This window comes from Sorex fumeus, unplaced genomic scaffold (assembly GCF_029834395.1).
Source record: "Sorex fumeus unplaced genomic scaffold, SorFum_2.1 ptg000098l, whole genome shotgun sequence".
In the NCBI taxonomy this organism is placed as follows: Eukaryota; Metazoa; Chordata; class Mammalia; order Eulipotyphla; family Soricidae; genus Sorex; species Sorex fumeus.
Genome location: NW_026606155.1, coordinates 57,340,408 through 57,367,246, shown reverse-complemented (window position 1 = coordinate 57,367,246; position 26,839 = coordinate 57,340,408). Strand labels below are relative to the sequence as shown.

The window sequence follows — 26,839 nt, the reverse complement described above, 5'->3', positions numbered from 1 at the left end:
CATTTAGATTTGAAGGATGATGCATAACTTCATGGATAAACAACAGTTCAGAAACTTCATAATTCAAAACCAACTTTAAAATGACTGAAGGGGGCTACTTATTTTGTTTGTAAGACACGACAAGCCCGACAAACACAACAAAATTCTACAGAAAGGTGGCACAAAGTCCATGACAGTAATCTCTCTCAATGTCAATGGGCTAAATGCACCAATTAAGAGACATAGTGTGGCAAAATGGATTAAAAAACTGAATCCAACATTATGCTGCCTACAAGAAACACATTTGAACAATCACCACAAACACAAACTCACATTCAAAGTCTGCAAAACAATTCTTCAAGAAAAAAAAATCCCTTCAAAAAAGTTGCAAAGGTCATACTAGTATCTTACAACATAGATTTCAGGCTGAAAAAAGTTAGAATAGGATAGCAAAGGCCATTTCTGCATCAAGGAATATGTGCATCAGTAATAAATTACACTCCTAAACATATACTCACTCAATGAGGGACCAGTAAAATACTTAAAACAACTGCTAAGAGACCTCAAAGGAGGAAATTGATAGAAAACAATAGTTGTTGGAGACTTCAACTCCCTTGTCACCTCTCGATAGATCATTGAGACTAAAACTTTGCAAAGGAGTACTGGCTCTGAAGGAAGAAATGAAAGAGGGTGGCGGGTCTAGTAGATATATACAGGTCTTATCATCCCTCAAAAACCTAATACACGTTCTTCTCCAGTGCACAAGGAACATTTCCAGGACAGACCATATGCTGGTCCTTAAAAGTCAGATAAAAATGAATTAAAGATCTCAACGTCAGACCTGAGTTCATAAGGTACATGAGAACAAACATATGCAAAACTCTCCATAACATTGAAGCTAAAGAAATCTTCACCACTGACTAAGCAAGTGGAGCAAAGATAAACAGATGGAATCTCATTAAACTAATAAGCTTATTCAGCTCAAAAGAAACAGTGACTAAGATATAAAGACAGCCCATGAAATGGGAAAAATGATTTACTCAAAACCCATCTGATAAAGGGTTAATATCAAAGGTATATAAGGTACAGGTAGAACGTTACAAGAAAAAATATCTAATACCATAAAAAACAGGGAGAAGAAATGAAAAACAACTTTCTCAAAAAAGACATTCAAATGGCTAAAATGCACATGAAAAAATACTATCTATCACAAATCATTAGGGAGATACAAATCAAAACAATAATGAGATCGTCTCACACCCGAGACTGGCACACATCTAAAAGAACAAGAGCAACCAGTGTTTGCATGGATGTGGGAAGAAAGGGGCTTTTATTTATTGTTGGTGGGAATGCCAACTGGTACAACCTTTTTGGTAAACAATATGGACATTCCTCAAAAAACTAGAAATTGAGCTCCCATTTAACCCAATACCACTTCTGAGAATATACCTTGAAGGCCCAAAAATGCACAGCAGAAATGTCATCTGTACTTCTGTGTTCATTGCAGCACTATTCACAATAGCCAGAATCTGGAAACAACTTGAGTCCCAAGAACAGATGACTGAATAAAGAAACTATGATACATCTATACAATGAAATACTACACAGCCATTAGGAAGAATGAAGTCCGGAAAATTGTGTATAAATAGATGAACATGGAGAATATCATGCTGACTGAAATGAGTCAGAAGAAGAACAGATATGAAATGACTGCATTTATTTGTGGGATGTAAAAAGTAATATAGTATGAGACTAATATCCAAGGCCAGGGAAAACAGACCAGGAGAACTGTCAGTTGTTGGAATATATCACAAGTGCACTAGTGTGTGGGCGTCAGAGGATAGATAGGATAGAGAAGATGTCAATAATAGTTGGAAATGAGCACGCTGGACAAGAACTGAGTGTTGAAAGTAGGTAAAGGGATATACATGATAACCTTTTGGTATCTGTATTACTAACCACAATGCCCAAGAGCACACACACACACACACACACACACACACACACACACACACACACACACAGAGCGAGAGAGAGAGCCTGCTATAGAGGCAGGAGATGGGAGGATAACAGGGGACATTGGTGGGAAATGTAGGGATGGGTGTTGGAACATTATATGACTGAAATCTAATCACGAAAACTTTGTAAAAAAAAACAACGAAAAAGTCCACTATAAAAAATAAGATATAAAGTGCTTAGTTACTATGCAAAAGAACCCAAAAGATTTCACTCAAAAACTTACATTTTTCTCCTTCACTTGCTACTTTTTTTATACTGAAAGGTTGAATATTTGGAGAGTTATGCTGAAAAGCCAATTATAAAATGTCAGTAGTATATGATTTAATTTATTATATAATTTGTGAAAAAGGATGAAGTTCTAGAAACAAACAGATGAGTTGTCACTAGAATTTGAGCAGGGAGTGGTGGGTGATGGCTGTACCTATGAAAGAACATGGGGTATCTTGTGGTGATGAAAATGTTCTATATTTTCATGTATCAATGTCAACATCTTTCTCACGACATTGTACTGTAGTTTTAAAAAATGTTACTTCTGAGACAAACTGGAAATCAGGATATATCTGTTTTATATCTTAAAACTGCAAGTGGATCTGCAGTTATCTGAAAGTTACAACTTGATTTCCAGCATACAAAATGGTCCCTTGAGCACTTCGGGAGTGATTCCTGAGCATAGAGCCAGGAGTAAGCCCCGAGTACCATCAAGTATGGCACAAAAACCACCCACCTCCCAAAATAAACTAAGTTAATGATGGGGGAGCAATCGTTTGGAATGAGAGATGTGTGCTGAAAGTAGTTAAAGGACCAAACATTATAGCCGAGTCTCACTAACTGTATTGCACATCATAATGCCCAAAAGTAGAGAGGGAGAAAGAAGGACATTGTCAGCCATAGAGACAGGGGGTGGGTGGAGTGGGGGTTGCAGGAGGTATACTGGGGACCTTGGTGGTGGAAAATGTACACTGGTGGAGGGATGGGTGTTCAATCATTGTATGACTGAAACTTAATTATGAAAGCTTTGTAACTATATTTCACGGTAATTCATTAAAATTTTTTTAAAAAAGAAACGGTTGATGTAAAAAAATAATAAACTATAGTAGCAGGATTTAGCATCAGAATGGAAGAAGAACCAAATTCATAATTTCAAAGACAAGGTATATGATGTCATCAAAAAAGAAGAGATCATTCTTAGAATAGAGATTTTTTTAAATGAAAAAAATTTAGGACTTATAATTAACTACATCAAGAGAAATAGCATTGACATCCTAGAAATTTCAGAGGGAGAGGAGAGAGAGATGTATTAGTTGAATATACTCCTCAATCAGAGAGGGGAGACGTGCACTGATTCAGGAGGTCACAAAGAGTGTGAAACAAAATGAACATAAGCATAAGAATTCCAAAACACACATTAATAGAAATGGAGAAAGAGAGAGAAAGAGAGAAAGAGAATTTATTAAAGGATACAAGAGAGAAAAAAAGACTCATGTATAAGGGAACCCCAGTAAGAGACATGTTAGATTTCTCAAATGAAACTATAAGCAAGAAGAAAATCAAATGATCTATTTATAATACTGAATTAAAAGAACCTCCATCAAAGAACCCTATACCTTACAAGATTATCACTCAGTATGAGGGAGTGATGAAAACATTTTCAGACTAATACCCAAGGGCAGTAGAAACAAAGGCTAGGATTGGTCCATGTTTGAAAGCTTGCTTCAAGTCCTGGGGGAGAAGGCAGTTGGTAAGGGATCACCGTGACAATGATAGTTGGAAATGATCATTCTGGATAAGGACTAAGGATTCGAAACTGTTTGTCTAGATCTTTGAGTGGAAAGGGAATTAAAAAAGAAACAGATTCTTAAAAATGAACAAGGATAAAGTGTAAACTATTAAAACCAGCGGGGCACTACATGAAAGTACCAAGGTGTAAGCAAAATAGGTTTACATAAGGAAACAAGGAAAATAGCATATAGATAACAAGGAAAATAGCATACAGATAACTTTTCAGTTGAAGAAACTAGAAAAAAGCAATTGAGGCTTGAGGGGAGGAAGATCAGACTAAAGTGACAATGTGACAGTGGTGGGTCTTCGACATTTTGATAGTTGTGGTGTTTTAACTATATATTACAAACAATATTAATTCTATAACCATATGAGCCCAAATATAATAAAATACCAATATTAATTTTTAATGACAAAAATTGAAAAACATTAAATGATTTTACTTTTACTTTTATTTAATTTTATTTCTTTTGCTTTTTACCTAAGCCTGTGGGGTAATTTGCTAGTTATTTTGTGATCCTAAACAGCATATTATGTAGTTTTGTGGTCTAACATACCACTCTTTTTTTGGAGGGGGATTTGAGCCATATCTGGAGATTTTTAGGAATTGCATCTTACCTCAGCTACCATTTCTCTGGCCTCTATGTATGTTCTGTATGCCATCACATAGTATACATCTCTTTTTGTGATCTGTCTGTGATTTATAGTCTTTTGTGCTTGAATGGCTATTTTATATATAGTAATATTTTTTTACTCACCTCTTTTTGTATTGATGGGCACTTAGATTGGGGTTTTTAATTTTTATTCTTTTATATGCTGTCTGAAAATTCTTGTAGGTATCTTTTCATTAACATGTGAGAATCCTTTAGATTGTGGGTGAAATGTTGGATTTTGTGGCATGTGCATTTTCTGTTTTACAAGAAACGTCTAGTTTGTCTCCAGTATACTTGTGATAGCTTTCCCACATCCTTGGCATGATCATATATCACTTGGAATTACCACCTTCACATTTTTCATAATCTGATGAGTATGAAAAGTTGTCATTCCCAGATTTTTGGAGACAGTGAAACCAATCACTTTCTAAGCAATTAGAAACAACTTTCACAGGAACTTGAGATTTTATCCTAGAATCCATTTCTTAGTGTCTTACTGCCTTTATGTATTATTTTCAAAGATGTCTGCTTATCCAGGATTTACAAAGTTTCTTTGGAATTCAGCTTCATCCAAATTCTATGTTCCAGTTTCTGTCATTAAGGAAACCGTCTATCCGAAATATGAGGTAATGTATTGAATGACTTACCTTTATTGTTTTTAATGTTAAATTTTATTAAATTTCACTGTGTAGCTAATATTCAAATTGTCAGACAACTAGTACCTGAATTAAGAAAATAGAATGGGACTATAGAAATGATATTATAAATAAGTATTTAACTAAATGCATGTAATGCATGTAATTTGTATATCTAAAATTATTGTGCTTATCTATGTATAGTCTGATGATAAGAATATTTTATTTTTGAAAATATATTTTATTTAACTGTGATTTCAAGAAACAGAGCATGTATTAAGTTAATGTAATATTTAAAGTGTTTAACACTAACAAAACTATAATTTTTGTTTCCTTAAAGAATGCTTGCTTGATCTCATTTTTATGTCATACTGCTTATCTTAAATACTAGAAAAATCAATTGAATAAAATCTATCTAGTATTTTCCATTTCTCCCTGCTTATAGTAATAATTTTTGCTTTATGTAGTTAGAAACTTTTCATTATACATTTATCAATCTTCTTTTTATGAATCGCCTTATCAATACTGTTTTATTTTTCATCAATGTAGAATTACTCACTTTGATGTATTTAATCCTTTTTTGTTGTTTGTTTTAGGTGAGCCCTATAAATGGCATATGTTTTTACCAATATTATTTTATGGAGCGATAGCACAGTGGGTAGGGCATTTGCCTTGCACCTGGCCAACCTGGGTTTGATTCCTCTGTCCCTCTCGGAGAGCTTGGCAAGCTACCAAGAGTATTCACAACAGAGCCTTTCAAGCTCCCTGTGGCGTAGTCGATATGCCAAAACCAGTAACAACAAGTCTCACAATGGAGACGTTACTGGTGCCTGCTCAAGCAAATCGATGAACAACGGGAGAACAGTGCTATTTTATGAACAATTTCTTCTGTTCTGTCACAGTCAAGTTCAGAAATTCTTTCTTCATTTGTATCAACTAAATATTGTTAAATTTGTTTACTTTACTTTTAAACAATTTTGAACTTTTTTTGTAGAGTTTATATATTTTATAATTTATAACATTTATTTATTTGGTTTTTGGGTCACATCTAGTTGTGCTCAGATCTTACTCCTTGATCTTCTCTCAGGGATCACTGCTCGCAGACTCAGGGTACCATATCTAGTGCCGGGCTAGAATCTGGGTCAGCCACGTGCAAGGCAAGAACCTTTCCTGCTGTACTACCTGCTGGCTCAGAATTTGTTTTTATCTAATCATTTTTTGTTTATTTTTAAATATTTTTTGGAGAGTTACACCCAACTGTGCTTAGGGCTTACTTCTGGCTCTATGCTAAGGGATCACTCCTTCAGGGACTCAGAAACCATATGGGGTGCTGGGGATTTAACCCGGTTGCATGTGTTCAAGGCAAGTGCCCTATCTACTATACTACTGCTCATTCCTCTACATAATTTTTAAAAAATTTTTTATTAGTGAGACATCATAAGGTACAGTTGTAGACTTACAAATTTTTGTGCTTGGGTTTCAATTATACAATGATCAAATACCCATCTACATAATTTTTTCTAAAAATCTTTGAGCCATACCCCATAGTTACTGCCAACTCTTGTGTTTCTTCACGTAGTGTCCCCATAATCATGCAGTATCAGGGTTCAAACTCAAGGTCTTACTCATACAAAACAATTGCTCTATCATTGAGCTATAGACCTGACCCTATAATTTGGTATTTTGTTTCTTTGTGTGTCTGTCTTTAAACTAAGGTTGGAGGATGAGTTTCTTTGTCCATCCTTCTGACACAGTCTAGGCTGAAAGTCTGTTCAAAGATGGATTTACTTCTCTTCATTCTTGTTCTGAATGCAGAGCCATGAGGGTGTGGCCTTATTTGCAAATATTAAAAGACATAGCTTTTAATTTTATATATGTGTTTATATAATAAACATAAATAGCATATACCTATATAAGTACATGCAAAATATTTAAATTGTACATTTACATATATACACATATATATAGAATCTCACTCAGTTGCATATTCAGAATTCTATGCTTCAGTGTTTATCACCTCTGGATCAAGAAGTTGAAAATCTGAAATTCAAATTTGCATCTGTTTTGGCAAATATCCTTGAATTAGGATTTACCTTCCCAGGCATTTTCTTAAACTTCAGCCCAGTTTCTTTATCTTGTTAGTTCTTTTATGTTTTATAGATTAACTTTTTCACATTACATGCAGCTTTCTTGGTTTATGCAATATTACCAAGTCCATCATCACTTAATCACTTGACATCTCATTACTCATCGATTTGCTCAAGTGGGTGCCAGTAACATCTCCATTGGTCCTTGTTGCATGCTAGTGTAGCCCAATGGTGTCTGCTTGTTCTAGGAACATGAAGAGCCTCAAACCGATCGTTCAGGGTCTTGATGAAGAAGTCTGACTATCTCGTAGATGGGCGGCCACGTGGTCTTTTAATGTCCTGTGGAATCCAGTTGGTAACGGCTCTAGTCCAGCAGTCATCTCCAAATCTCATTATGTGTACAGCCCATCTGATTTTCAATGCCTTGGCAAACAAGAGAGCATCCCTGATTCTTGACGGAGGTCAGAACTCCGGATTCTTACTCTCACTTGAGTGAAGCATGATACTCCAAGCATAGCTCTCAATTCCTCTTTGGGAGGCCACAATAGCATTCTCATCCTGTTTTCGTAGGGCCCAGGTCTCTGAGGTGTATGTTAATGCAGGAAGAACAGTGGAATCGAAGAGATGAGCCTGGAGCTGGAGGTTCTTTGTTTCTTCGTCCTCTTAGCTATTTCTTTGATGCTCTTGAAGGCGTTCAAAGCCACTCTTTTACTCCTGCGCAACTCAGGTGCCAGATCATTCGTCATGTTGACTTCTTTTTTTTTTATGTTGACTTCATGACCTAGGTACACATAACTGTTGCATTCGGAGATGTTCGTCCTGTTGAAACCGAATGGAACATCAGGAATGAGACTGTTTCTCATAAACTTTGTCTTCATGAGATTCAGCTGTAGTACGACCTTCCCACACTCATAGTCGAAGTCGGCCAGCATTTGTACTGCTTGGCTAATGTTTGTTGTTATTAGAACAATGTCATCAGCAAAGCGGAGGTGGTGTAGTTGCCGGCCATCTATCTTCACTCCCATTCCTTCCCATTCCAATTGTCGCTTGATGTTCTTGAGGGTGGCACTGAAGAGTTTCAGTGAAATGGTATCACCCTGCTGAACTCCTCTCTTGGCATCGATGATTACTTCTTTGTAGAATGGTAAGATCCTAGTAGTGAATCCGTAATACAGCTTAAGAAGGATCCTGATGTATTGAGTTTGAATGCCTTGATTGGCTAAGGCTTCAATGACCACTTCCGTCTCAACAGAATCAAATTCTTTAAATCAATGAATGTTAGAAAGAGTGGAAACGCCCTACCACTGTGCTACGCTCCATCCCACAATAATAAATTCACACATATAACTTCATATATGTACCTAATTTGAGCTATAAAGCTAAGCTCTATTGGAGGAGCTTGAGTTTTGGACCATACTCAGCGATACTCAGGGCATACTCCTGGCTCTGCGCTCAGGAATTACTCCTGGCAGTGCTTGGGGGACCATATGGGATGCTGCGATAGAACCTGGTTGGCCATGTGCAAGACAAGCACCATACCTGCTATACTATCTCTTTGGCTCCAAAGCTAAGCTTATTTAAGGAAATTTTAGAATGCTTTCTTGTGTGAATAGTCACATTTAACAATAAATTCAAATGCTTTGCTTTGTTTCTAATTTATTTCTAATTCTGAAAGTCGAGATTTTAAATAGATTCAGTGCTAACCTCTAAGATTACAGGATCATTGGTTGATCCTAAGAAGAAATGCCAAAAATAGTGCAAAAATATCTATTTAGCTGTAGGCCAACACTGAAGTTAGATAGTATGTTTTGGCTACATACCAAAACTGGACTTCAAAATATCTCTGATGATTTCTAGTGTTCTAGCTTTTCTGTCTGCTTTCTTTTGGTAATAACGGTACTATAAAATAATAGATGTAGGGTTTAAAAGTATTCCACTATATAATCCAAAACCATTATCCTTTTATTCACAGAGTGCTCAAGCAAGCAGAATTTTACTTGAGAGATTTTCAGTTTTTAAGAAGCAGTACAACATGTCTTCAAGTAATCTGAGACGTAAGGTGTGTATAAATTTCATTTTGAATTGTGTGTTGGTTGGTTTATCTTTCTGTGGTACAGATACTGTTTCTAGTAAAACATTTTTTGAGAATATCTAAGAACATTCATTGGGTGTGCTATGTTTTGTACTTTTTACTCTGTCATATTGCAGTGTTTCCTAACTCTTTTAGTATAACAGCTCTCATGGTAAGATAATAACTGTATGATCATGTGTATTAAAAAAGTAGAATTTTCATATTATAAGAAACAATTATTTTAAAGATAGTATTTTCTCAGGTTCCACTAGTGCATCACTAGGGTAAAAGGGACTATGACATAGCACATCTGTGATATAGTCAACTCTCCAGCTGATAACAACTGGAAAGCTACAGCAGATAGCATCTTGACAAGGCAGATACTTGGTCAGTTTTTGCCACACCCAGATTTACTCAGAACCTTCTTCTGGTTCTGGGCTCAGAACTCTCAACTGTTGGGTTTGGAGGATCTTATTCTATGCCAGGGATTGAACTAGAGTCAGCCATATACAACATAATAGCCTTTGCCACTGTGCTATCTCTAGAGCCACCTGGTAAAATTTTATTTTATTAAGGCAGTTTAGAAAAAGGGTTTCCATTATTGTTATTTCCTAAATTGATTAATGGATTCTAAGTTCTGTTTCTTTCTATAAAGCCAGTGACTTTGAAAACATTAAGAGCCTGTGCTTTAATGAGTATTTCTGCATTTAATCTAATTGAACAATTGTTAGACAACTCTAATAGAGTATTTTAGTTTTCCAAATAGTATCTATGTTCAATGTATATTTATTATTTTATTTTTTAGCATTTCATCCTAAAAAAGGCTGCATCATTTCATAATATCCAAAAATATTTCAGTATCAAATCTCTACAATTAAAGGTATGATAATGTTCTCAGTGTTTTATTTTTGAAAAGTGTTTTTATATCTAGCAGTGATCTTTAATATTTTATGTTTGATTTCATGAAATAGTGTAATTTGATTCATCCAGAGTTGATTGAAAGGTTCAAATCTTATACTTGTTTGGTAACCTTGCATGACTATAGTTCTGCTTGAGCAGGCAGCAGTAACGTCTCACAACAAATTGTGAGACTTGTTGTTACTGTTTTTAGAGTATGAAATATGTCATGGGTAGCTTGCCAGTCTTTGCTGTGTAGGCAAGATACTCTTGGTAGCTTGCAAGGCTCTCCGAGAGGGGCAGAAGAATCAAACCTGGGTCAACAGCGTACAAGGCAAACGCCCTACCCACTGTGCTATTGCTTCTGATTCTGTCAATTTTAAGATTCTTCAGTAACTCCCCAAATAGATGAATTAATGTATAGAAACTACATTGATTTTTCCTTACCTTTATATTTCCTTTTAAGAGAGCAAAATCTGCCATTGAATTAAGGATGGAGGAGAAGGCCACTGTTCCATTTGAAATCAAGAATGACATGCAAAGCAATATAAGAGAGGTATTATTTCAGAGAGCAAAGGAATTGGAGCGCTATAAAACTATACATACAGAAAGTGATAAAACTGTGAGAAAAAGTATAGATACCATCCTAGCTCGCATGCAGGAAAATACCAAGTCAGGAAGTTTGTCAGTCTCTCTCGTTGAAGCATCTAGACAAGCTGGCATTTCATACATTGTTTATCCCAAGAAAATGAAAAAAAAAGAGAAAAATTTAAGATTCGGTAGACTTCCATTTGTATATGATGAATTAGCCAAGCCTCCAAAAACACTTCAAAGGTCTTGTTTAATTAATTATTTTTATAGTTTAAGAAATGTATTGTGGCTTGGGACTTAATTGTTTAAGGCTGTTATTATTAATTTAACACTGAAAATTTGTTCAACTTTTTACTAAAAAAACTTTTGTGTCTGGTTGTAGTAAGTGGCTATATATGAATGGTTTAAATTATAATTTAAAGATAGGCCTGGTTGAAGGTCATGAAATACATGTGAATTTGATAAGGAAGTATAAGAATGTAAAATCTACTAAGTTATTTCTCTATAATTATTGAAATGACTTAGTACCCAAATCAACCCCTGCTTTAAACAAATACCACAACTGAAAAATCAATACATTGCTTGTACTTGACACTTTAAATTTTGAATTGTGGGGTCATGTAGTAATCTAGATAATCTTTTTTTAAAAAAAATTTTTATTAGTGAAACACCATGAGGTACAGTTGTAGATTTACAATTTTTTGTGCTTGGGTTTTGATTATACAATGATCAAATACCCATTCCTCCACCAGTGCCCATTTTCCACCACCATGGTTAATATCCCTCCCACCCCCCCTGCCTCTGTGGCAGGGCATTCCCTTTGTTCTCTCTCTCCTTTTGGTAATCTTTTTTGTTGTTGTTATTTGTTTTATTTTATTTTCTTGAATGGGTGGATTTCCTAAACAAGTACTCAGGAGGCCATACCACACAGTGGAATACTACATAGCTATAAAAGAATTGTATTCTCAGTGATGTGTCTTATGTTGTTTACACATATTTTGATTTTCTCTGAAGTTTATATGATGTCATAATGCTACATTATGTCAGTAATTAGTGAAAAGTATGTTGACTGATATGTGGAGAATAGATTTGACAAAGAGCAGAGTAGAAACAGAGAATTAAGAAAGTCTTATACTCTATAAGAAGGGAAATCACTCAAAATACTTTGCATCAAGGAGTTCCAGAATCTACTTCCTAAAACATCTCTCAGAGTTGTTCCTGAGCACTGTGTCAGTAGTTGTCCCTTAATTAAAAAAGGAAAATTTTGAACTCCAGATAGAAAGCATGGCAACAGCTTGCAGCTAGGGAGTGGAATGAGTTGTCAAAAGTAGGGGAAGGGAAGTGACTTTCCTCACTTGCATTTCCCTACTGTTTGACTTTAGCTGTTTCTCAATGTGTAAACAACTTAATGAAATGAAAAGATTTTGTTTTCTTCTAATAGAGTTATTTATGTCTTTTTTAAATTACTGTGAGATATAGTTACAAGCTTTCATGTTTGAGTTATAATCACACAGTGATCAAACACCCACCCCTCCACCAGTGCACATTCCCCACCACCAATATCCCCAATATACACTCCATTTCCCACCCTCCCACTACTCCATGGCAGACTATATTCCCCAAACTCTCTCTCTACTTTTGGGAATTATTGTTTTCAGTACAAATACTGAGAGGCTATCATGTTTGGTCCTTTATCTACTTTCAGCACACATCTCCCATCCCAACCAATTCCTCCAATCCTCATTTTCTTCTCTATTTTTGTTTCTTCTCTATTCCTTCGCTGTTCTTTTTTCCTCCTCAGATCCATTCTCTATTCCAGCTGCCTTTTCCCCTCCTCTCATGAGGCAGGCTTCCAACTATGGAGCAATCTTCCTGGCTCTAGTATCTACTGTCCTTCCGTGTCAGTCTCATGTTATGTTATTTTATACTCCACAAGTGAGTGCAGTCCTTCTTTATCTGTCCTTCTATTTCTGACTCATTTCACTTAGCATGATACTCTATGTCTGTCCACTTATAAGCAAGTTTTGTGACTTCATCTCTCCTAACAGCTGCATAGCATTCCATTGTGTAGATGTACCAAAGTTTCTTTACCCAGTTGTCTGCTCTCAGAGACTTGGGTTGTTTCCAGATTTTGGTTATTGTGAGCAGTGCTGCAATGAACATATAGGTACAGATGTCATTTATATGGTGCTTTTTTTTGTGTCCTTGGGATATATCCCCAAAAGTGGTATTGCAGAGTCATTATAGAAGATCACTTTCTAGTTTTTGAAGGACTGTCCATTTTGTTTTTCAGAAAGGCTGAACCAGTCGGCATTCCCACCAATAGTGAAAGAGCGTCCCTTTTTCCCCACATTCACACCAGCACTGGTTGCTTTTGTTCTTTTGAATGTGTGCCTGTCTCTGTGGTGTTAGATGATATCTCATTGTTGTTTTGATTTGATCTCCCTGATGACTAGCAATTATCTCTGCTCCCGGTCCTGTTGAGTCCAGAGTCCAAGGTCACAAAGTTCAGCTTCCCCCAGTCTCCAGTGACCTGCTTTGTGGCCACGCAACACATTTTAAGACACTTCCTACAAATTTCCCATGATTACCACACCATGTTTGATGGAGTTCAGGCAGTAGGCAACAAATCATAGGGAGAAATATATATATATATCTCGGAAAACCCGGCAAGCTTATTCTGCCCTCACGGGCAGAGCCTGGCAAGTCCCGTGATGTATTCGATATGCCAAAATCAGTAACTATAAACAGGTCTCATTCCCATGCCCCTGCCCTGAAAAAGCCTCCAATCATTGGGAAAGACAGTAAGGAGAGGCTGCTAAAATCTCAGGGCTGGGATGAATAGAGATGTTATTGGCGCCCACTCACAAACAACAGTGATACAGTGATACAAAGATGATTAATGATGTGGAGCATTTTATTTCATGTGCCTTTGGCTGTTTGTATTTATTTTTTTGAGGAAGCTTCTGTTCATTTCTTCTCCCCATTTTATGATGGGTTTGGAGGTTTTTTTCTTGTACAATTCTACTAGTGTCTTGTATATCCTGGATATTAATCCCTTATCAGATGGGTATTGGGTAAATATTCTTTCCCATTCTGTGGGCTCTCTGTATTTTGGTCACTGTTTCTTTAGAAGTGCAGAAGCCTCTTAGTTTTGATGTAGTCCCATTTGTTTATATTTTTTTCCACTTGGTTGGTGAGTGGTATTTCATCCTTAAAGATGCTTTTTGCTTCAATATTATGGAGGGTTCTGCCTATATTTTTCTCTGTGTACCTTATGGATTCATATCTGATATTGAGGTCTTTAGTCCATTTTGATCTGACTTTTGTGCCTGGCATTAGACAGAGGTCAGAGTTCTTTTTTTTTTTTTTTTTTTTGCAGGTAGCTCTCCAGTTTTCCTAGCACCACTTGTTAAAGAGGCTTTCTTTGTTCCACTTTACATTTCTTGTTCCTTTGTCAAAGATTAAGTGGTCATACATTTGAGGGTCTGTGACAGAATATTCAGCTCTGTTCCATTGGTCTGTGGGTCTGCTTCTAGCCCAGTACCATGCTGTTTTGATTACTACTGCTGATGTTTGTCTGTGAAACTGTGTGTTGTTCCTTCTGTTATGAATGAGAATCTAGCTGGGTAAAGTATTTTTGGTGAAGCATTTATTTAGTTGAGTTTTTTTCACAATATCCCACCACTGTTTTCTAGCCGTGAGGGTTATATCAGACAAGTCGGCCATGAATCTTAAGGATCCTCCTTTATAGGCAATTTCTTTCTTTGATCTTGCTACTTTCAGAATTTTGTCTCTAAGGTTTTAATCATTTTGATCAGGATGTGTCTTGGGATATTTTTATTTTGATTTCTTCTAGTACCCTTCAGGTACCCCTTGGGCCTCCTGAATGTGGTTGCATGTGTTCTTCAGCTCTGGGAATGTCGTAGCAATGATGTCTTTGATGGTTTCTTCTTCATCAGGGTTTTCTTCCTGTCCCTCTGCAGTTCCACCTGGCGATGCACAGGGGTTCCTCCTGGCTCATGCACTCAGAAATTACTCCTGGCGGTGCTCGGGGGACCATATGGGATGCTAGGAATTGAACTTGGGTCAGCTGCATGCAAGGCAAACGCCCTACCCGCTGTGCTATAGTTACAGCCCTGGCTCCACTAATTCTTATGTTATTCCTCTTGGCTTCATCCTGATCTTCTCTTGACATCTGTTTGTGGATTGTGAGTATCTTTCCCATTTTCTGCTCTTTTCTGGACTCTGCACTTGATCTGCGAACTTACTGATTCTGTCCTCAGTAGTTGTTACTTTGCTGCTGAGGCCTTCCACAAAGTTTTTCAGTTCACCTACCAGGTTTTTCAGCTCTTTCATTTCTGTTTGTAATTTTGTTTGCATTTTCCCCATTTCTACTTTCAAATCCTCTTGTATTTTATTTGTGGTGCATTCCATTGCTTTTTTTTTTAGCTCCCTATGCATTCTCAGTACCTCCCTTCTAAATTCCTTGTCAGAGAGGTTGTCCATGGCTTCATTACTGTTGGGGTCATCTGGGCTAGTCTCTTCTCTAAGTAAGCTCCGTGGTCTTCTGCGTTGCTTTACCATTATGACCTGTGCAGTTTAGACTTTCATGATCACTGTTACTATTGTATTTTTGGTGTAACAGTAATTGAGGTGGGGGTAATGACCTACTGGTTTAATGTGTTTCTGTTGATTAGGCTGCTATAGTGAAGGTTCCACCTAAGAGGCTAACTTATGGTTCTTATGGAGTATTGAGGGGGAGAATAACTTGCGGCCTCTAGCAGCCACAGCCCTGGGAAGAACCCCTGCACTGCTCAATACCTGGATTGGATGGGCAGAGGAGGAATGGCATTTCCCGCAGGCTGTCTGCATTCCTGATTCCCGTTTCTTACAGCTCGAGAGTTATTTGTGTTGTGTGTGACTGATGTAGTACAAACCACACAGTAAAGCTTACTGAATGAAAATTGTGTGGAAAATGGAGAACTTCAGCAGGATATTACTGAAAATACAACTTTCGAAACACTATATGTTAATATAATTCAATAGTATACTACAGAAGGGTAAAGTGTGGGATTATTATTTAGTAGTGTGATGTATAGTCAGACTTTTTATCTTGTTCATATACACTCATTCCTCAGTGCATATGAACAAGATAAAAAATTTGACTATACAAACTTTTTATGACTGGATAACTTTTATATTCTTACAACAAAGTTTTACCTCTTTCATTTTCTATTGTAATTTCTCTGGTTGGAGGCAGGATGCAACCCAATACTAAGAAGAATATTGGTTTCTTGTTTCAATTGGCTAGAAAGTTTCTATCTTTAATATTTTTCTCATAATTCTTAGAGATTCTTAGAGTATTACAAATTTAATTTATAGTTAACTTCTGATTTGAAAATTTAACAGTAGGACTGCGTTTTCAGAAAACTAGCATGTAATTTTATTTTGATACTAGAGAATAATTTTGTGCCACTACTATAAAGGCAATATATATTTATTTAAAAATTACTTTTTTTTTTTATAAATTAGATCAGTGTCTCAAGAAATTCTTCCTGGACAGAAGAAATTCTTACTCAGAGTTCCAGTGTATGAACGGCAACTTCGGAGTCCCAGCCTACCAATGGTTTTAAATTTTGATGAATTTGTCCTAAAGAAGGGAGGAAATCCAAAGACTGCTGGCCTTCGGTCATGGGTTTTTAATTTGTTCTCTAAATATACTTATCACAAGGAAGGCCCCAAAATTCCTAAAATGACTACTCCTAAAGAATATACTCTAGTGAAAAAGCTACCGATATTGGAACTGAGTGATTCTTTGGAGTCTGATCTTGCTCCAGAGGTCATTAAACATTATAATTCTGAAGTGGAAAAATTGACTGAAGAAATAAATAATAAGACAACATATCCTGCATTTTCGTATTGTAGACGTGGAGCTATTTATAGAAAACTAGGAAAGTTACAGAGTGCCATGCATGATCTAGAGAAAGTAAGTGACATCTAGAAAATAATATTAATTGGGCATTTTGGTGGGGGTAAGATGAGGTAACATAATAAACATAATCTCCCAAACTATATTAACTTGAAAATAAGTTTGCTAAGGGGGTAGGTGGGGAGAAGAGAACTTTGAGACATTGGTGGAGGGATACTGACACTGGTGATGGGTGTGCAACAGGAATATTGTGTTCCTGAAACACTATTATTGACAGTATTGTAAATCAGAATGCCTACATAAAAATTGAACAAAAATAGATACAAATAAAATAAATAAAATTAGAATGTATACTGGTTATGACTTATGGTAGTTTTTGAATTTTGAACAATGATTATTTGTAGCGATACTGTGAAATTTCAAATACTTAAGACCAGTAGATTTTGTGTGTATTAGGAGGTACCGTTTTATACTATCCAAAGTCATTGAAATTAGTAATGTTTGAAAATTTCATTTTATATGACATATTTATTAACATTAATGGAGCTTATATATTTTATATTTTATAAGGGCATGCCATTTTATAAACATAGTTTTAATTTTTTAGGCTATACTCTTGGAACCATTGTTTCTCAATGCCTATTGGCACCGACATTTCATTTATCTTTTCCAAGATAAATTTAATGAAGCTTTGGATGACTTAAATTATATAAATAAGCATAATAAATATAATGCAGGTAGGTAGTCTGTATAGATACTGTTATCTCTTTACTGAGCTTTTGTTATGTAATGGTATTAAGAAGATACATAAATCGGTCATGGTCATGGTCCTCCCGTTGTTCATCGATTTGCTTGAGTGGGCCCAGTAACATTGTGAGACTTGTTACTGTGTTTGGCATATCGAATACGTCATGGGTAGCTTGCCAGGCTTTGCTGAGCGGGTGAGATACTCTCGGTAGGTTGCCAGGCTCTCCGAGAGGGGCGGAGGAATCAAACTCAGGTCTGCCATGTTGGCTGCATGCAAGGCAAACGCCTTACCTGCTGTGCTATCGCTCCAGCCCCAAGAAGATACATAAATCAATAAATAAATCTCCTCAGGATCAGAGAGATAGGACAGTGATTAGGACACTTCTCTTGCATGTTGCTGATCTGGGTTTGATCCCTGGCGCTGCTGCATATAGTCCTTTGAGCACCACCAGGAGTGATCCCTGAGTATAGAAAAAGGAATAAGCACTGAGCATCTCCAGATGTGGAACAGAAATCAAGTCAAAATTCTTAAAATGTCTCCTAAAATTTTCATGGCTTTTACAAGTATATTTTTCTTGTTATGGTAAATTTAAAATCATATGACTCTACATTATTTTCAAAGTACTAATCATGTCTTGAAATGTTAATGCTTTTGTATACATCAGTAACTTGGTTCTTACAATAAATTGGCTAATATCATAAGAACATGAACTTTTAGATTTTGTTGTGGAAGTGATTCACAATTATTTTCTTGACCACAAGCTTCTGAATTTGAGTTTTAATATTTTAAAGACATGGTGATTGGGTGAAACTGTATGTTTACACTGATGCACCATTCTCTAACATTCTTAGATTTCATGACATGGAGCATTGTGAGAATGAGAAGATGCCATACTTACTTTTGTGTCACTAGCATCCCCAACTTATCCTTAGAACATAATGTGAACTTAACAAATGTTTGATTTCTGTCACAGTCCTTAAAATTTGTGCAATTAAAATAACTTTATTATGAAATTTTAGAAGTCTATTAAATGTTTTAAGGCTAAGGTAATTTTTAATCATTTCAAATTGAAAGTGCACACTTTTTTTTGGCCAGATATATAGTAGAGTGGGTAAGGCACTTGCCTTGAATGCAGCTGTCCTGAGTTTTATCCTCAACACTGTATTTGGTCCCTTAAGTACTGCCAGGAGTGAGCCCTATGAACAATCAGGTGTGATTCCAAAACTGAAAAAATGTTTTTCAACATAAAAGAGTTTTTAGTCAATCTTTGAAAACAATATTTTCATTGGTAAATTAAAAAAAAACTTTAATGGTCAAGGTATGATAGAGAAACAGCATTTTAATAGTGCATTTTTGAAGGGAAAGGGGTTGAATCTTTAAAATTTTTTTGAGTAAATAAAAGAACTGTTAACTACCTAACCCTATATTTTATTTTAACTTTCTTTAGAGGCATATTTGTCTAAGGCAGAAATTTTCAAAGCAAGAAATGATATTACTTTGGCAATTCTAAACTATACTCAGGCAATTAAATGCAAACCCACAGATGCTGATGCTTATTTCAGGAGGGGTGAATTGTATGAAATGGAAAACAAAATACTGGCCATTGATGATTTTTCTAAGGTAAGTTTTGTGTAACACATGATCCTCCCATTTACATAATTTAGATGGGATAATTTCAATATTATAATAAATTATTAAAATTTTTTACATGTTATATAATAAAAATTTGTTACAGATTAAAGCCTATAATATTACTAACTGGAATTGATATTAATACCTTCTTTTTTGTCACTGAAGTTTTTTTAACAAATTGTAAATGAATGAAGGCATTTGAATCAATGAGCTGGGTATTGGTCCATAAGCTAATTCTGCAGTAGATTTTGACTTTTACAGTTCCCTCTTGAATTTTGAACTAGTAAATATACCTTTGAAAATTGCTTCTTACCTTAAAACAATAGAAAAAATGCTTCTCTACTTTTTAATTCTTGAGTCAAAGCTGATTCTTTTCTGCAGCAAACCATTCTGCTCTAAGAAATTCTCCTCACTGGCATTCATTTATGTACAGATATGTAATGAGGAGAGAACAATGCTAGTGGATGAAGCTCAGTGAATAAAATGCACACAAATGTCATATGTTCCTTATTTACATAGAACCTAGAGTTTAAAGGATGTATATTGCAGGAATAAGTACATGCATGTACAATTGCTAACTATAATGAGTTCCTGTGAAGGAAGCAAAGATGATGGTGTTGTTAATATGTCGGGCTTATCAAGGATATCCCACAAGGAAGTGAAATTTTAACTGAACAGTACCTTGAGACAAATATTAGGTAAAATAGTTCCCAGACTGAAGCAGAACTGTAACCTAGCTTTCTTCATTTGCATCTGTATGTGAGTTGGGGGGAAGAGGGGTTGTACTTTTGGACCATGCCTTGCAGTGCTCAGGACTTACTCCTTGTTCTGTGCTCAGGGATCACTTGTTTTAGAGATTGGGGGACCATATAGAGTGTCAGATATTGAACCTGGGTCAGGTGTTTTCAATGCAAGGGCCTTCCCCCCTATATTATTGCTATGGTCGGATATCCTGAGTGTGAGTTATAAATTCTTATTCTTAGTACATTACAAAATTATAAGTAATTTTAATAATTTAGCCATCCACATTTCCAAATTCCATTTTTCTTTATATTTTTACTCAGCTCTTTTTTTGTTTGTTTGTTTTATTTTTTGGTTTTTTTTTTTGTGCTACTCCTGGTGATGCTCAAGTGTTACTCCTAACTGTACACTCAGGACTTGGCAATGCTCAGGGACCCATATGGAATGCTGGGGATCAAACCTGGGTCAGTTTTATGGAAGGCAAGCACTGTAACTGCTGTACTCTCTGACCCACTCCGTATTTTTAAAAATTATTATTGAATCACCATGAGCTACAGTTACAAAACTTTCATATTTGAGTTTCAGTCATACAATACTCAAGCATCCATCCTTCCACTGGTATACATTTTCCACCACCAATGATGTTTCTTAATACATAAAGATTACACACTTGACATTCCTCTGTTTTAGGAAAATATTATCATTTCTATTTATTTCTACTGCCTGTATACCTCAATATCAAATATAATTCACTTGATTATTTGGTGTTTCAGTTATTTTTCCACTGTTAATAGGTAAAGCATTTTATAACTTTTACAGTGATTTAGTCTGTTTACACTATTTACTTGTATGTCAATGAGAAAGAAATAAATCATCCCAATACAAACTCATCCCCTCCTCCCACCATTTTATTTTATTTTATTTTTCCTCCCACCATTTTAAGAATGGAATTCATTCTTGCTCAATTTGATTGAGTCAGCCATGATTTCTATGTGTCATATGTAACTGGGATAGATACTGTGATATATTAGTCTACCTTTTATAGTTGAGTAGTTCACTTCTGAAGTTTCACCAGTAAAAATGTTAGTAAGTAAAAGACTTGATTGATTTTTTCTCTCATAGAAAATCTCTCCTTTCTAGAATTTGAAGATAAATCAACTTCCTAAAGATATCCTCAACAAATATAAATCAGAAAGTTTTGGTATTTTAGAGTAGTTTGCCTTAATTAATGTTATGTGAAATTTAAAATGATATGGTTGTAGTCCATTTAATTTTCTCTGGTATTATATTCTTCTCTTTCTTATTATGTCCTATGGTTTTGTTCCTTTCCTCCCTATTCCACTCCCACACAGTGTATCTTTTATGATCCCAAAAGAACTGACGCATTAATGAAACGTGGGTTGTTTTACTATGAAAATGAAATGTGGCAGCCAGCCATACAAGATTTTACAGACTTGATAAATGTGGATCCCCAAAATTCTCAAGCAAGGTGAGATTAATTTAATTTAATTTTAAATATTTGGAGGAGTGAAGTGTTCATTCAAGGTAAAGAAAAAAACCCAAGGTTTACTCTGTAATGTATGGAGAGTTGACTCTATTATTATTTTTTATGTAGGAGTACTGCTATTTATTCAGCCACTGATTAGTTGATTGAATTGGGCATGAACTCCACCTTAATTTTTTTTCATAATTTTATTTGTTTTTTTTCTTCTTATATTTATTTATTGAATCACTGTGGGAAAAGTTACAAAGCTTTCAGGATTAAGTCTCGGTCATACAATGATCAAACACCTCTCCCTTCATCAGTACTCATTTTTCCCCACCAAGAACTCCAATATACCCGCCTCCCACCCCTCCCAACAACTGTGAGGCAGATAATTTCCACTTAACTCTTCTCTACATTGATTACATTATTTCGACAAAAGATGCACCATTATTGTTCAGAATTCCCCCCCACCCCCAACAAACAGAATTGCTGAAAAGGCATTGTGAAATACTTTGTTTTCTATAGCTGGTTATGAGAATCATATAATTTCGCGTGGCTGCAATAGTGGCCTCACAATTTTGGATTTCTGCAAAGAGCCAGATAATTACGAGATTGGTTTCTGTGCGTCTGGTGTTATGGCTGTGCCAGAGAGCCGCTTGTGGGGGGCAACTCGTGACCTCGGTAGGGCGTGAAGGACGAGCTGGTACCGCCCCCCACCCCCTTCCCATGAGACTGCAGTTGCCCAGTCACCGCCGACTCATACCTGACTTTCCAAGAATCTCTGAGCTGGCGGTCACCTTGCTGCCGGGGTGGGGGGGAGGTGCGTAGGGGAAGGCGGAAGGGAGAGACACCCTTTCCCTCCTGGGGAGGCATGGTGCCGTAGTTTAATGCATGGTCCATTCACTTTTCTGCCACAAGCTGCCGGGCTCTGGATTAAGTCCTTTTGCCTTTGGAGTCATGGCTGTGCCAGAGAACCGCTTGTGGGGGGCAACTTGTGACCTTGGTAGGGTGTGAAGGACGAGCCGGTACTGCCCCCTTCCCATGAGACTGCAGTTGCCTTATCACCGCTGGCTCATACCTGGCTTTCCAAGAAGCTCTGAGGCAGCGGCCACCTTGTATGCAGTCCAGATGCATTTCTGCCAAAAGATGCTGGGTTTCGAGATCTGTTTCTGAGTTTCTGGGATCATGGTCATTAATTAGCTTGATCAGGAGCTAGAGAGGCTATTTGTAGGTGGCGACTCAGGGGTATTGCTGGGATGGGGAGGAAAGGGCCGGTTCCACCCCTATCTGGTGAGGTCCCGTGTGTCTCGTCACTGCAGGCCCAAAACCTGACTGTCCAGTGGCCTCTGGAGGATGGTGGTCACCAGGCCGCCAAGGGGAACAGGCCAAAGCATGAAACCTATTCCCACCTGGAGTGGTCCAGCACCAGTAACCTACTGCAGGAACAGGATGCATTTTTGCCTTTGGGTTCCAAGAGTCTCTGGGATCATGGCCGTTAAGCAGTTCCATCAGGAACCAGAGAGGCCATGCCTCCACGTACATAGCTGAGCTGGAGGTGGTTTGTGGGTGTGTCTTCCACATACCTAACTTTTGGCCGTTTACTTTCTTGGTAAACTTTGCCCCAAGTTTTTGGGGTCTGGCCAAAGGCACAGCAGCAATTTTGGGGTATCTGAAAGTCTGACGTTGCCATCAGGATGCTGATGCACTTGCCTCACAGGTACAAATTGACCTGCTGGCGGCATCATACCCCCAGGCTCTATTATTTTTATGTGAATTTTGAAATTATTTTAGTGTTTGAAACATGTACCATAAAGAAAACTGTTCCAAATATATGAAACAGAAATTTAAAAATAGTGAATCAGTTTTCAGTGCTACCAGTGACTCTTTATCTTTTTGTAAAAGCACAGGTTAGAGATGTTTTATTTGCAGTTTCCGTATATGTTTCACTATATTGTATTCTCCCTTGGTTTGTTTTTTATTCATTGAGTTCAGAAATTTTTTATTGCATTAACTTAGACATTACATTTTTGTACTACTTAATTGTGCTTAATATAGTTCTTTGTTGTTTTTGCTTTGAAGAGGTTTAAAGTGTATATTTAGTCTTATCTGTTAAATTTTCACTCAATTTTTATTATAAACCTTTACATTAAACTAAAGCATGCATCTAGAAAAACATACAAAATAGAAATGTATGACTTTTTTTTTTTTGGTAGGGGTACTGCTATTTATTCAGCCACTGATTAGCTGATTGAATTGGGCGTGAACTCCACCTTAATTTTTTTTCATTTTTTTATAATTTTTTTTGTTGAATCACCGTGAGAGCAGTTACAAAGCTTTTGGGTTTAAGTCTTGGTCATAATAATGAAACACCCATACCTTCACCAGTGCCCATTCTCCATCCCCGAAAACCCCATCCCACACCCTCCCCCTACCCATGGGGCAGATGATTTCCACATTACTCTCTCTCTACTTTGATTAAATTCAAGATTTTGACACCATACCCACCATTATTATTTGGGATTTTACCCAAACCCTCAGATCTGCTGAAAAGGCAAAAGTAGACAATTTGTTTTCTATTACTGGTTATGAATAACATATGATGTCGCGTGGCTGAGGTAGTTAGTGGCTGTGTGATTTTGAAATTCCGAAATTTTAACAACTTAAATCTAGAGTGATTTATGCTAAAACCTGCTGGATTCTGAGATTTGTTTCTGAGTTTCTGGGATCATGGCCGTTAAGCAGCTTGATCAGGAGCCAGAGAGGCAGCGACTCGGGGTCATGTTGGGGTGGGGAGGAAAGGACCGGATCCACCTCCATCCTGTGAGGCCCTGCATGTCTCGTCACTGCGGGCCTAAACCTCACTGTCCAGTAGCCTCTGGAGGATGGCTGCCACTGGGCCACCAGGGGGAACAGGTAAACGCACGAAACCTATTCCCACCTGGGGTTGCCCAGCGCCAGTAACCTACTGCAGGGACTGGATGCATTTCTGCCAAAAGCCGTTGGGTTTCGAGATTTGTTTCTTAGTCTCTGGGATCATGGCTGTTAAGCAGTTTGATCAGGAACCAGAGAGGCCATCCTCCAATTATATAGCTGAGCCGGAGGTGGTTTGTGGGTGTGTCTTCCACATACCTAACTTTTAGCCAATTACATTCTTGGCAAACTTTGCTCCAAGTTTTTGAGGTCTGGCCAAAGGACAGCAGCAATTTTGGGGTATCTGAAAGTCTGAAGGCGCCATCAGGCTTCTGATGTACTCACCTCACAGGTACAGATTGACCTGCTGGCAGCCCCATACTCCTGTATGACTGTTTTTTGAAGTAGCATTTGGTTATGACATTTTATTAGGAGTTTGATGAACAACATTATAAGCTAATATCTTATTGCATTATTCTTGTCACTATTGGCTAGTTTTATTCCATTACCATACTGTTGATCTCTTTGACCCAGTGTAATTACCCTCATAGCCCTTGCATTCATGTAACTATTGTTTTGTTTTAGTATATTAAAAGATTTCATTTTTTAAAATTTTCATTTATTTTAATGCATCTGTCACTGTCACTGTCCTCTCGTTGTTCATTGATTTGCTCTAGCGGGCCCAATAACATTGTGAGACTTGTTACTGTGTTTGGCATATCGAATACATCACAGGTAGTTTCCCAGGCTTTGTCATGCGGGCGAGATACTCTAGGTAGCTTGCCTGGCTCTCTGAGAGGGGCAGAGGAATCGAACTTGGGTCGATGTCAGTTGCATGCAAGGCAAACGCCCTGCCCGCTGTGCTATCACTCCAGCCCATCTGTTACATATCGATAAAGTCAAATGATATTTTTATTTTTAGATTCATCCAGTTTGTTGTTAATATCAGGATTTACATTTTTTATAGCTTTTAGTATTCCATTGTGTCTATAAGTCATTATTTTTTTCTGCTCTTCTATTGATGGTGACTTGTTTCTAACTCTTAGTTGCTGTGACTTGTGCTGCCGTAAACATTAGGGTTTTTTAATTCTTTGGTATATGAATCACATGTTATTTCTACTTTTTTTTTGCTTTTTGGGTCACACCTGGAGATGCACAGGGGTTACTCCTGGCTCTTCACTAAGAAATTACTCCTAGCAGTGCTCGGAGGACCATATGGGATGCTGGGAATCGAACCCAGGTCAGCCACTTGCATGGCAAATGCCATCCCTGCTGTGCTATTGCTCCAGCTCCATCTACTCTTAATTTTTTGAGGAATCTTCACATTTTCCATGTTGGTTACATCAGTATATTCCTACAACAACGTATAAGGCTTTCTTTCCTGTGCATTGCCAGCTCTTCTTTGTTGTCTTTTGCATGGCTGCCATTCTCTCAGGCTTGAGATGGTATCTCATTGTTGTTTGGAGTTGAATTACCCTAATGATAACTTATGTTGGACATGGTTTTTCACATGCCTGTTGCCCATCCAATAGTTTCTTTCAAGAAATTTCTGTTCAGACCCTCTGTACATTTTTAATTAGTTTGTTGGATCATTATATATGTGTGTGTGTGTGTGTGTGTGTGTGTGTATGAATACACACACTGTTGGCCATTAACATCTTACATGTGGCTTACAAATACTTTTCCCTTTTCAGTTGGTTGCCCTTTTTAGTGGAGTCCTCCCAAATAGTGTGTTCAGAGCAGAGTTTGGGTAACTCTCAGGCTGGCCTGACAGTGCAAGCCTGCTAGTTTGTTGTTTGGGCTAGATGATGCCAAGGCTACACTCAGTGATGCTTGGAGTAACATGTAGTCTTGGGTCAAACTTGTGTCCTCACACATGCAAGGCATGCACTCCACATTTAGTAGCCTCTTTCCAGCACTTGCTTCATTTTGTATCTTATTTATTTGCTTTCTGAATTTTTATTATTGTGGGGTCAGTATTTTATTATTGTTCTGGTAGTGTTGACCTACTGGTGTCAGGTATTACCAGAGCCTTGCCTGCGCCAGACTTGTGCTCTCTCACCTAAGCCACATTGCTACCTTGCCTTTTTGTTTCAGTGAGGTTTCTTTCACTGCACAGAAGAACTTTAGTTTCATGTCAGTCTACTTGGTTATTTTTTACTTTAATTTTCCTTAGAGATATATTAGCACAGCGGGCAGGGCATTTGCCATGCATGCGGCCAACCCAGGTTTGATTCCTCCATCCCTCTTGGAGAGCCCGGTAAGCTACCGAGAGTATCCCGCCCTCACGGCAGAGCCTGGCAAGCTCCCCGTGGCATATTCGATATGCCAAAAACAGTAATAGCAAGTCTCAAAATGGAGACAGTACTGATGCCTGCTCAAGCAAATCTATGAACAATGGGAGGACGGTAGTACAGCACTACATTTTTGTGGCATAGTAGATCTTTTATTTTAACACAGAATAATTTCCTGTTTTCTGGGTATACCAGAGCTTATTAATCCCTTCAGCTACTGGAGGTATCTTGATTGCTTTCAAGTTTTGAGAATTATGAATAAAACTAGTATTTCCATCTATATGTAGGATTTTCTGTGGAAATTTTCTTAACTATTTTGGGTAAATACCAAAGAGTGTGATTGCTGGTTCATATGGAAAGGTAAGTTTGGCTTATAAGAAACTGC

General features: G+C 37.2%; 1 protein-coding gene across 1 annotated transcript in view; it reads left to right on the top strand.

The window, feature by feature from the left end:
• Window positions 1-26,839, top strand: part of TTC6 (tetratricopeptide repeat domain 6) — a 217,642-nt gene that overhangs the window by 119,733 nt on the left and 71,070 nt on the right. Inside the window, exons 7-13 of the mRNA XM_056133903.1 lie at window positions 4,952-5,056; window positions 10,029-10,103; window positions 10,587-10,954; window positions 16,247-16,700; window positions 17,251-17,380; window positions 18,839-19,011; window positions 21,117-21,253. Coding sequence (XP_055989878.1) covers window positions 4,952-5,056; window positions 10,029-10,103; window positions 10,587-10,954; window positions 16,247-16,700; window positions 17,251-17,380; window positions 18,839-19,011; window positions 21,117-21,253 — 1,442 coding nt within the window. The remainder of the gene's footprint in view (window positions 1-4,951; window positions 5,057-10,028; window positions 10,104-10,586; window positions 10,955-16,246; window positions 16,701-17,250; window positions 17,381-18,838; window positions 19,012-21,116; window positions 21,254-26,839) is intronic.